This window comes from Parambassis ranga, chromosome 2 (assembly GCF_900634625.1).
Source record: "Parambassis ranga chromosome 2, fParRan2.1, whole genome shotgun sequence".
Taxonomy (NCBI): domain Eukaryota; kingdom Metazoa; phylum Chordata; class Actinopteri; family Ambassidae; genus Parambassis; species Parambassis ranga.
The window spans coordinates 34,420,056-34,431,686 of NC_041023.1; the positions used below are offsets into that span (position 1 = coordinate 34,420,056).

Sequence of the window (11,631 nt, forward strand, 5' to 3'; positions counted from 1 at the left end):
TCTCTTTTGACATTGCAGCATATGTGTTATCAGCAGCTTAAAAGCAGGAATAGAAACCATATTCAAATCACTTGGAACCTCCTCCCTCTTCTTCACTGGTAGTATTCAGACTGTGTATGCTAGTGAAAATAGTATAGTGTGAAAGTTCTGAAAATGGTGGGGAACATAGTCCAAATAGTGCAAGCATAAAAATTAACAAAGACAAAGGAACTAGTGGTGGATCTGAGAAGGACAAAGGCTCCAGTGACCCTTACCAGCATCAAAGGTCTCAGTGTGGAGGTGGTGGAGGAGTACAAATACCTGGGAATGTACTTGGACCACAAACTGGACTGGAGTAAGAACATGGACACTGTTTACAGGAAGGGCCAGAGTCGCCTCTACTTTCTGAGGCAGCTGAGGTCCTTCAACATCTGCAGGACGATGCTGAGGATGTTCTATGAGTCTGTGGTGGCCAGTGCCATCATGTGTGCTGGTGTCTGCTGGGGAAGCAGTCTGAGGGTGAGGGACATCAACAGAATCATCAGGAAGGCCTGCCATGTTGTAGGAGAGGACCTGGACTCTCTGACAGACGTGTGTCAGAGGAGGATGTTGTCCAAAATAAAGACCATACTGGACTGTCCCTCCCACCCACTCCACACTGTGCTGACCAGCTACAGGAGCTCGTTCAGCAACAGACTCCAACTCCCACGATGCACCACTGAGAGACACAGGAAGTCATTCCTGCCTGTCTCAGTCAAACTACTGAACTCTGAACTGTACAGTCACTCAGACACTGTACATTCACACTGGTACATTCTTGTCATGCTCTTTACTATGTAAAGGTTTTTATACAGTAGTAAATATGTTCTTCTTTACATACACCTCAGGGATTTAAATGCTATCTATTTATTATATATTTCAATTTCATACTTGAAATTATTTTTGATTTCTATTTGTCTGTAACAAAAAAAGAATTTCCCCTCGGGGATAAATAAAGGAATTCTGATTCTGATTATTGAAATTTAAAGTAAGCGAAAAGTATCTGTTGTCATTTGTTGTGGTCTGCGATTCCATGTTGATAAAGAGACTTTACATTAGAGTATATTCATGTGATGCCATCACAACTCATTTAAGTTAAAAAGAAACCTTTTTAACAGAAGTTACTGAAGACCTGTGGATAAGGGCGATGGAAATCTCGCGAGACGTGAAGGTGATACTCTCGCGGTAGCGTCGTTGAGCCGTCAGAGCGACGGAGGCAGGAGGAGAGGCTGTGGCACAAAAGCTCTCGCTTCAGTCGAACATGTCGCCCTTGCGGTTGCAGCGCATTCTGCTACCCAAGCACAGGAGACTGCGAGGTTACCAATGATTTTACGGCGGGGACAGACAGGAGAAGAAGTTTTAACTGTCACATAAATGAAGCAGAGGAAAATGTCTGGATGGACCTGGTGCCCGCTGCCGCTTCTTCTGTTGCTGTGTGACGTTCAAGCACAACTGGAAAGTGAGTAACGTTTTGAAGCTGATGTACTTTCACTTTTCAGTCTGTTAAAAGGATCAATATAATGCCTTATACTGGTACCTCTAATTCTTACTAACCGTACTTCAGTGACACCGAACTTGCTACTGTAGTTAGCTAACGTGTGTGTCTATAAGATAAGGCAGTAAACGCATCATGTTTTCTCCTGCGCGACTAGTCTTCCTCCAACTGATCTGGAAGTCACAGAATCAGTGTTGTGGTGGCTTTACACAAGCTGTTTACATTCCTGTAGAAGTGATTTCTTTGATATGAATCAAATAGGAAGGATTTTTGTTGTTTTTTGTTGTTCGGTATGAGTGAAGTCTGTCATAGTGAATGTTAGTGTAGCACATCATTTCACCATTAAACTACTCATCACTCATGACTTGCTTCCTTATCAGAATATTCTAGGCAGTGGGTCAGTCCCGAGCTGGAGTCTGACCTGCAAACAGGCAACATGTGCAACCTGTAACTGATCTACAGAGCATTAGCTTTCATACTTTGCATTCTTCCTCTTTGACTAGAAACAAACAAGCCAGCCACACACGTCATTCATGAAGGTAAACACACTATTATAATGAACTGAGTAATATGTAGATTTATCCATGCACCAGATATATCAATCTCAAACTTTGAGACCTGCTGAAATCAATCAGAGTGATCAGTTATGTATCAAAGATAACCACTGAGGAAAGTTCAGCCTCACCGTGATAAGCTGACTAGAAGGATTCAGAGCGGGACGATGACTGCATGATTACATGTTGGGTGATGATGTGTCCTCATATTTGCATCATGAACTTCATTAGTAGCTTGGTATTAAGAGTCTCAGTTTGTAGCATTTGTAGGTCAAGTTACAAACAGATCACAGTTGTATTATTATTCAATTAACAGTTAAATTATTACAGATGCATTTGAAATGGTCCTGGTGCTATTACATGTGTACACTCCACTGCACTGATCTGCTGACCCAGTTGTGGGTCATGTACATGGCTTAGCACCAACTGTGCATGTGCATATTTTGCTTGATGGCTGGTATCAGCAGCAGCCAGCTCTTGTTCTTTTCCACTCTAACCCAGATTTACTGAAACGGGGAATCCAGCCCGATGCCTTTAACCTAATATCACACACATGCTCAGGCTGAGTAAGTGGCGTGATGCTGCTGGAGCGAGTGCAGGGATCAAGCCCATCGTCGCACATGTTCCTCTCACTCCATTTCCCTCTCACATGATTGAGCCGCCTTGCTGACTTTAAATGATTTTTAGTCCTGAGCTGATTTGTTAGATTTTTTTCTTGTGGAATTGTCTCCTGAGCGCATACAGGTCAGAGCATATGCTGACACTGTACCAGAGTGAATTGCAAGCTGCATGCTACAATCAATTTACTGCAATATAAGCATGTGACTTATGGAAATAAATCTGACTTTTCTTTTCATCTTTTCTGTCTTAGACCGGGTGATTTTCCTGCCGGGGGCATTCCAGAACGTAAGCGTGTCGCAGAATGAGACGGTGCAGGCCGTGGTGTCCAGGATCCCCACAGAGGTGGCTTTTGTCACTCTGCAGTTCCACACGCAGCACCGCAATGCCACACTCTCATACACACGGGTGAGAAAATGCTTCCCCACAGTTTGTGATGATACCCATTTGGTTTCGAGGGGGCCATAACAGCTTGGACTTTTACAGTAACACCTGTGGCTAGCTGACATGTTGAGGAGGAGGAAAAAGCAACAGTAGATGTTTCATTACTATGTCATTTGTTAAAAGGAATCAGTTGACTACATTAGGAATATTAAAAAAAACATATTGAGTGCATTCTAGAAAACAAAGTAATTTAGAGAAACAAACCTTTTTGCTGCTCTGCTGAGAGTTAAAGGGAATTTTTTTCAGGTTTGTATCGGTGTGGTGTAATTACAGTCTCAGTGATGATGTATATATCCTCTTTGCTTTCCCTACATGTTGCCTCCTCTCTGGGTTTCTTTCTGTTTTTTGCCAGAACAGGTCCATTGTGTGACGTACAACTAGTCATGACATCACAATATAAGCAACGTGTGAATAGATCCCTTTTGAATGAATCATTAGGGTTCAGTCTTGGAAAGAATAAGTACAATTTTCTGTTAAATCAGCAAATTAAATGTATAATGACTCTTTATTTGGTTCTTATTCTTAATTGAGTGATTGTCTTAGATGTTAAAATTGCATGAAATGACTTAAATGGAAACTAAACAGTGAAATTACAAGCATGCTTCATAGTACACAAACATGCAGTTCCTCCTACCTCACAATAATGAATGACGCTTTGTACATGAGGTCGTTTGACCCTCTGAGATAAGTCGCAGTCAGCTGATGAACAGTCCACCGGTCATGAGTGGCAGACAGGGCGTCCCATCTGGCGTCAGTCCCAGAAGTCTCAGGGGACTGCTCGGTTTGGGACCAAGCAGCGTATAGCACGGGGGCATGTAGACAGATTTAGTTAGTCCTGGTAAAGCAGCAGGAAGAAAAACAAATCAATGTGATGGAAGACTTTTCTCACTGTTAGAAAAAATCCCTCCTCCTGTTGACGTAAGTGAAAATCAATCAGGCACCAAAAGAAGCAAACCTGTAAAGGAAATTCACAGAGGAAGTGTACTTCTAACCAGAAACAGATACAAGTTTTCTTCATAGTGATTAGCCACAAGATCCCTTTTTGTTTGTTGTCAGTCACCCTGGTTAGTTTCTTTTTTTAAGTATGAGATTTAAGGATCCTGTTGATTTTAGTATTTAATTATATAGATAGATAGAGATTTTATTAAGATAATTCTGATAAATGGAACATGTTCAAACAAGAACCAGTTTAAACTGATCACGTGATTGATTTAATCAGTGCTGTGCCTGTTTACTGTTGGTGATTTAAAGCTGCACCTTTTAGCTACTCTACCTCTGAATGCGGTCCTTCCACCCACACTAGCTGCATCTGCCTGAACAGGGCGAGAGTTACACAATGCAGTTATTATATGAGCTGTCGGACTGAGAGTGTTACTATGTGTGGGCACAGTGCTCCCATGCAGCAGCATTTCTGCTCACTGCAAGTTTGTGCAATCTTGTAATTGACTGTGAGAATGAGCTCTTTTCATGGCCCAGAAAATAGAGCTCTCACTGCTCAAAACTACATTTGCAAGATATATTTTTTTTTCCTTTTTTACCTCGGTACCACAAAGTCTGTTGTTCTTAACCAACTGTTGAATGGGAATTGAAAGCTTTCCAGTTGTGGCAGACTGTGTGACACACTTTGTTGGCTTATCATACCAGTTCAATAGTTTCTCATCAGCACTGTGATTACTCAAAGAAAATGGTGTGTTGTGGATAAATACAGATTCTGTCACAGCTTGTGTGGCACAGAGGAATAATACTTTGATGTTCTGTCTCCATCATTGTAATAATTCAGTTTCATGGGATGATGTGCTGAGAAGCTCTGACCTTTCAGGGTATTTTGCCGACATTTCTGTTGACCTTATCTGAATACACTGCAGTAAATCATAATCCTCATAATGCATGAAACAAAGACCCAGTTGTGTTGTGATGTTTTCAGAAAAGAAACTGTTTTTATGTAGTCTGGTGGGGGTTAGGCTCATCCTAAGTGAATGAGATTAGTTTTCACGTCCCCTATAGGAAAAAAAAAAAACAGCGATGTTGGTTTCACAATTTTTACATAAGCGCCACCATGAAATTGTAGTTTTGCCTGGGAAGTGTTGTTACAGATATGTAACAGCAGCCTCGGCTGATGTGTTGGTGAAATAAGAATGTGCTGAACATTATGCATTCACTACATCTGCATGTTAAACATTTGTTTTGGTAACATTAGCATTTAGCTTCTGAAACCAGTCTTGTTTTCTCCCTATTTGAAATGTTCATACTTTATGTCAACTGTACATCTGCTTATAATATATGAATATCTGTTTAATGCAGGTGCCGGGTCTGGGTCTGTCCCTGACAGCGGTGGACTCGGGGCTCCTGTCAGCTCTCCAGCCGGGTCAAACAGTCCTCTCCTTGTTTCTGTCTTCTCCTAACGATGACACTGTTTCAGGTACAGGGGTCATCCTCCCATACTCCAGCACTGGTAAGTCCTAAATTCTAAAGATATGACAAAATATGCCAGTGCGATGCTTTTTGGTCAACTTGAGCCTTGAATGAGAAGTCCAAAACACGGAAGTTGCACATTTTACATGTGTCTCTGCAAATCAAAGCACACAAACTCACGGCACAGGCTAAAGAGAAGTGTTGGTTACATCAGATTTTGTGGAAACCCGTGCGGACTGTGAGTGAGCTGATACACCTCATGTTAAAACACAAGTCATCCTAGCACAGCACTGAGCTTCAGGAAAGCATTGTTGTGATCTGTTGGCCTGATATACCAGATGCAGCATCTTAAAATGATTTCCTGTTTCAGATCCAGTCCCTGGAGCTTGTAACATTGAGTCCAACCTGGACATTGACCCAAATGTCTACATCCAGTACAACCTCTATGAGACCACCATCCATTTTGCGCCTGCAAATTTAGGTTACGAGAGGTAACGCACCACACTGACTTGGCATTGTTTGCTTAACTTCCTGTTCAGTTCAACTACAAGCACCATGTGCACATATCACATGTGCTGATGTCAAACCGCCTCACTGTTTATTTGCTTTGAAATGGTCTCATGCTTTCCGTGCCTCGGTCACATAGACGTGCTGGGGCAAGAAAACACTCAACACTTTTTACTGTTTATCTCAAAATTGTAACAAGGCAGTAAGTTCAAGTGGGCAGAATGGGGATAACGATAAAAATGCTGTCAGTGTTTATTCATAAATATGACGTTTTAATATACATGAACAGTATTTATAAGTTTTTTTACTATTGATACTATTGAATGCAGCCACCACAATTCAAATCCCAAGAAAGTCCGATTCAGAAGAACAGACAATGAGTTCCACTTACTTTGCACTTCGTGAAATACCACTTGTTGGACACTGTTGCACTCTTTGTTGACTTTTTGGAAATCCCAAAGAAAATGAATGTAATGTTGCAAATCAGCTGAATAACAAGTGTTGTTTTGACTGTAAGTACTAAATATCTTTGTTAACCGTCTGCTGTTCAGTGTTACACACTTTTCCTGTTTGGCATGTCTGACCAGACTTTATTCACCAGTATATGCAGTCATGAGTTCAGCTGAATTTTGTGAGCTTCACAGAATGTAGTCATCACTGCCAAAGATGAACATTAAGAACACATTTCTGCATAATGCTTTATATAAACTGATTACTACCTCCTTATTTTTATGGTATTTCAGGGTTCTTGCAGGGTCTTAAAAAGTCTAAAATTTAAAACTTTAAATTTAAGGCCTTAAAAAGTCTTAAAACGACCAGATTTTCACCGAAAGGTCTTACATTTAATCTTGTCAAGTCTTAATTTTTAGTTTTTCGCTTTTGTTCATTCCTGAGAAGTGTTGGCTGCATAAAATGAGAGTAAAACGCTGCAATCAGAAGCTGATTCTGCATTGTCTCTTTCTGATGGATCGCTACTGTTGTTGGAACATGGCGGCACTACAAATCCCGCGATAACTGCTGGTCATGTTTGCTGCCATGTTTGAGATGCCTGCGTGTTCAGTCACTTCATCTGCTTGTCCTAAAAAAACATAGGGAAGTGTGTTTTCAACCAGGCTTGGCTTGATAACAGTGATTCTTGCCGCTTGTTGCAAGTGGTTCCTTGCCACCAGCAAGCTCGTTGCAAATCTCGCAAGAAGACCATCCAGTTAGGGACCTTGGGTGTGAAAGCACTTGAGTCTCACTCCAAGGCGGACAAACACCAGCTTGCTATAAAAAGCCTTCATAAAAAGCCAACTTAGTAAAACCTGCAAGAACACTGGTATTTGTTTAGTCATAGAACAGTATTTTTAGTCTAACGGTTGGTTAGTGTTTATCCATCTGGTTTGTTTTAATATGTTTAAGTTTGGGTTGTATCAGCTACAGAGGGTTCTGTCTGTGACATGCTCAGCTCAGTAGGCGAGGGTCCTGTGGCTGCATATATGAAGGGCAGTAAGTCCATACTGTGCTACAGTGAACTATACAAAGCATTCAAATCTCCATGCATAAAAAAATCTTTGAGGTCACATGGCTCCAGTTTGCTTGTTCTTGATAAGAAAAAAACACACTGAACTGAAGAGAAGACAAAAACATTTGTTCTCGCTGCCCCTGCTTTCTCTCAGAGGTGAAGCTCCTCTAGCGTGCGATGAATCCACAGAAGCCAACACACGCTGGCGGCTGCAGTACGACATCTACCAGTACTTCCTGCCTGAAAACGACCTATCAGAGAGCAGCCTGTTCAGTGGCATTCAGGCTGTGGCTGACATTCAGGGCATGATGGAGACGGGCAGACGGGTAGGTGTCCTGAATGTGTTTAGCTGTTTAATATCTCGGCTGGTCTTTAATGAAGAACTTTTCCCCCCACAGCTCATGACCCTGCTGTCAACAGATAGAAGCTTGGCGGTGTTCAACTCCATCCCAGGTCAGGGTGTCATTTACTCCGTCATCGTCAGAGACCCGCTGTTAAACACATCAGCCTCCTACGTGCCCGTCCACACCTACGCTTGCAGCTTCAATTCCACTCTGGATGGTTGTCAAACACTCGGTGAGTGAGGCGGCTGCACTGCTTGCTGTGATATTGTTTCTTCTTTTACTCAGCATGCAGGGAATCATGTGATACAAATGGATTTCATCAGTGTGAGTTGATGTACACAGAATGCAGCAGCTGCAGATTCTCTAACAACAAACTGACAAAGCAAAAAAAGACTTCTTCCTACTTTAATGCAGTTATATATTTTAGGAAAGATCTCTACAAAAGTCTTCTTCACCATCACTGGCTTGGCAGGTCTGTTTGTGTGCTTATTTGGACATCGATTCTTTAAATGTGGTGAGTACTACCGGATTTTTTTCATGTCATCGTTTTTATTTCAGCTCAGAGTAAAGTGCTTTTGTGTTTATTTGCCTCATACGCAAAAATGTTCGTTAGTATCAGGATTGAACATTTTAACATACCAGAGTCACACAATAAAACAAACATCTGCGAGGTAATCTAGCAGATCACAACAATTTTTATCCATGGTCTCTGGTTTGTTTTGCTGTTTACTCCACAGCCATTCGTTGGCTAGCCTGTTAGTACTGCTCTCCAGACGTGATACAACTCTGCTTTTGTAAACAACAGCTTCTGTAAGTTCATTTCAGGGTTGACAGGATAGACAAGTGGTGTCAGAACTTCCTCAAACAAACTGCTGAGCTGATTTCCTCATCCTCATGCAGGTTACATTCCATTTCTACTGCATATGAGAAGCTCAGCTCGGTGTTGCAGCAGAGTCTGCCCCTCATGTGGTGTTCCTCGTGTGTGAATTTCTGCCACAGAATTGTATTTGTTCCGATCTGAACCCATGACTGTGACTGTGTGCTAGTGGTGCTAGTGGTTCTGATGAATGTGAAATGGCAGAGTTAGGGACATGATAAAGAGGAGAAGCCTTTATTCTGCAGCATGTGCTCCATCCACTTTCAGTGGCTGAATGTTGAGGAGCATTAGTGATGATGGTGTGGCCTGTGACAGAAAGGTATCTTCTCTGTCTGCTCCTGTCACACAGAGCTGTTCTGCATGGGCTTTAGCTTTGCTGCATTTTTCTTCTTCATCCTCATCACAAGGACCACAGACCTGGACTATGACAGTAAGTCTTCAGTCTGTTTACAATCCACTCCACTCTCGGTACACGTCCTCACAACTGTCTGTGTGCATCTGCAGTCCGTCTGACCTTGTCGGCCGTTGTGGGTGTGGTGGGCGGGGTGCTCCTGGTTATGAGCTGGTGGCGCTTCGGTTCAGTCATGGCGTGCATCGTCGTGGTCGGCCTGATGCTCGGTTTCCTCACTGCCTCCACCGTCCTTTTCACTCCGATAGGTTTGGAACTATAAGCCGTATTTTGTGTTTCACTTATTTTAAGAAGAAATGAACACATATATTTCGTGTGTTTGTCCTCAGGTGATCTTGACGTGTTTAGGCGCTCCAATGTGGTTTTCTGGGTGACGTTCTGCTGCATAGTGATCGTTGTTCCTCTGTTCTTTGTGCGTTGGCCTAGAGAGGTAAGCCATCCAACACAAACTCTTTAATGTTTACTCTAGCGCCTTCTGGTGGTCAAATGAAGAATGACATGTGATCAAAGAATAAATAGAGCAGTGGAAAGATGATGCAATTACTTTTCCATATCAGATAATCATGGCAGTGTGTGGGGAAAAAACCCACAAAGGTCCAACAACATGTGGTTTTTATTTTCAGTGGCACTGGCTCCAGTGATGTAAACATGACCAGAGAAATCCAGGGTTTGGTTTCTTGGTGTTTTAGGAATAACAAATCAGCAACTCAGAGCCGTGTTTTGTTTTTCAGGGGAACATCACCACGTGTGGCGTTGTTGGTGCTTATGCCGTCATTCTGGGCGTTAACTCCTACATTTACACCAGCCTCTCTTACATCACCCTGAACATCCTCAAACGCTTCCTCAACAACAACTTCAGCTCCGTGTTCACGGATGTGCCGTTCCAAACCATCGGTGAGCTCACAGCTTAAGCTTCTGTTAACGTCAGTGATAAACACAAACACTTTCTTATCCTTGTCTCATACTTGTTTCTCCTTCAGACTACATCATGATCACAGTGTGGGTGGTGCTCGGCGTGTGCGGCATCGTCTTGCAGCTTTACCGCGAGCGATCCCGCCCATTCTTCCCACCCAGCCCGTACCTCATGTGGCTACAGGAACGCGAGCGCCGCAAGACCAACGTCCTGGACCCGAGCCACCACTTTCCCTCGCTGCCCAACCGGGTCCTGGCCAGAGCTCGGCAGCTCACCAGGAGGATGGAGCCAGCAGGAGAACACACACCTCTGCTCCTATAGAAACACACCGTCACCTCTGTGTGAGGGCAGACCGTATGTACGGCCCCACAGGTCGCCACCAGACGGGAAACAATTCCAGTCACGCTTTGCTTGTTTTTTTCTCTGTAGAAAAACGGCAATACGGACCTCAGATAGGAACTCTTCTTTTCCTGACATCTAACCTCACAGAAATAACTTTTTAACAATCACTGAAAATGTTTTTAATGACTACTGCGCCTCATGATGTCACTGCTTGCACACAGTTCCCAAACCACTAATAAGTGTGAGGTATTGCATTTTTTGAGACTCTGACACAAGTGCCAAAAACCTTTAAGCCCAGCTGGCATCTGACTAGATCCTTTTAAATGAAAACATCGGTTTCACACCTGAAACAACAGTCCTGATGCAAACAAGCATTTTTTAACATAAAATAAGACGTTCATGTTTGCCCTCCTGCTTACCCTGTTTTCTTGACTGGACCACGTCCCGTCAGCCTTTTTGTACTTTGCACAATTAATTTTAATATATTTAATTCCTCCTGCTGTAAAGGTGCTGGTTGATTCTGTGTGCCATGATATCTCTCTCAGGGTTTCACACTCAGCTTTTAGACGAGGAATCCTTCCACTGTAAGCCAACAAATGTCACATGCCTTTTTTAAAGATTTCCAAAATAGAAAACATGGGACATGTTTTTTGTTTTAAAATGAGGTCAGTTGTAATTTACATGTTTTGATATTTAATAAATGCCTACAGATAAAACATTTAATTTATTCCTCTTTATTGGCCGACTTTCATCTTATTTTGGCAGATTAAAGACTTTAAAGACTTCATATCTTCATTATAGACTCTGGTGATTGTTACATGTTTTCATGTAGTGAACTCTCTTCGACTGGTGGTCACAATCTGCTCTTCTGAAATAATAAACCATAGGACGTTGTAATTAATCAGACTCCAGTGTTTAACACAGGGCAGTCTGTGTGTCATGTATTCAACATTTGTGTTTTTAAAGCTACAGTACCTGAGTTTGGCCACGTGGGGGCAGCAGATCAGACCTGTGAACACCATCACATGCCATGTTAACTGTTCAGCTCTGCTGTTCTGAGAAATTTGTATCTCTTCAGCTGCTAAATGTTAAAGTTTTCAATGAAAAACCAAGAACTGACCAACTGTGCAGACAGGAGAACCAACACAAAGAACTGAAACTCAAAACACTCCATATATAGAACGTTAATTATCT

At 42.3% G+C, this 11,631-nt stretch overlaps 1 protein-coding gene across 3 annotated transcripts; it reads left to right on the forward strand.

Annotated features, from left to right (window-relative positions):
• The first annotated feature begins 1,214 nt into the window (after positions 1-1,214).
• Positions 1,215-11,160, forward strand: tm7sf3 (transmembrane 7 superfamily member 3). 3 transcript variants are annotated; one of them, XM_028399585.1, is made up of 12 exons: positions 1,215-1,477; positions 2,939-3,093; positions 5,431-5,581; positions 5,912-6,032; positions 7,707-7,878; positions 7,951-8,128; positions 8,324-8,410; positions 9,123-9,203; positions 9,278-9,430; positions 9,512-9,612; positions 9,914-10,076; positions 10,163-11,160. In XM_028399585.1, exons 1-12 carry the CDS (start codon positions 1,393-1,395, stop codon positions 10,414-10,416), a joined length of 1,701 nt encoding a protein of 566 aa, XP_028255386.1. In that variant the 5' UTR covers positions 1,215-1,392; the 3' UTR covers positions 10,417-11,160. The 3 variants fall into 3 exon arrangements, with proteins under 3 accessions (XP_028255386.1, XP_028255387.1, XP_028255388.1); XM_028399586.1 differs by lacking the exon at positions 9,278-9,430; XM_028399587.1 differs by lacking the exons at positions 9,123-9,203; positions 9,278-9,430.
• Positions 11,161-11,631: the final 471 nt, after the last annotated feature.

What these genes read in the sequence shown, in the direction of transcription:
- tm7sf3 (XM_028399585.1), top strand. Translation starts at nt 1,393, where the DNA reads ATGAAGCAGAGGAAAATGTCTGGATGGACCTGGTGCCCGCTGCCGCTT. An exon ending in CCACACTCTCATACACACGG is followed by an intron (nt 3,094 to 5,430) that starts GTGAGAAAATGC and finishes TGTTTAATGCAG; the next exon opens with GTGCCGGGTCTGGGTCTGTC. An exon ending in CCTCCCATACTCCAGCACTG is followed by an intron (nt 5,582 to 5,911) that starts GTAAGTCCTAAA and finishes TTCCTGTTTCAG; the next exon opens with ATCCAGTCCCTGGAGCTTGT.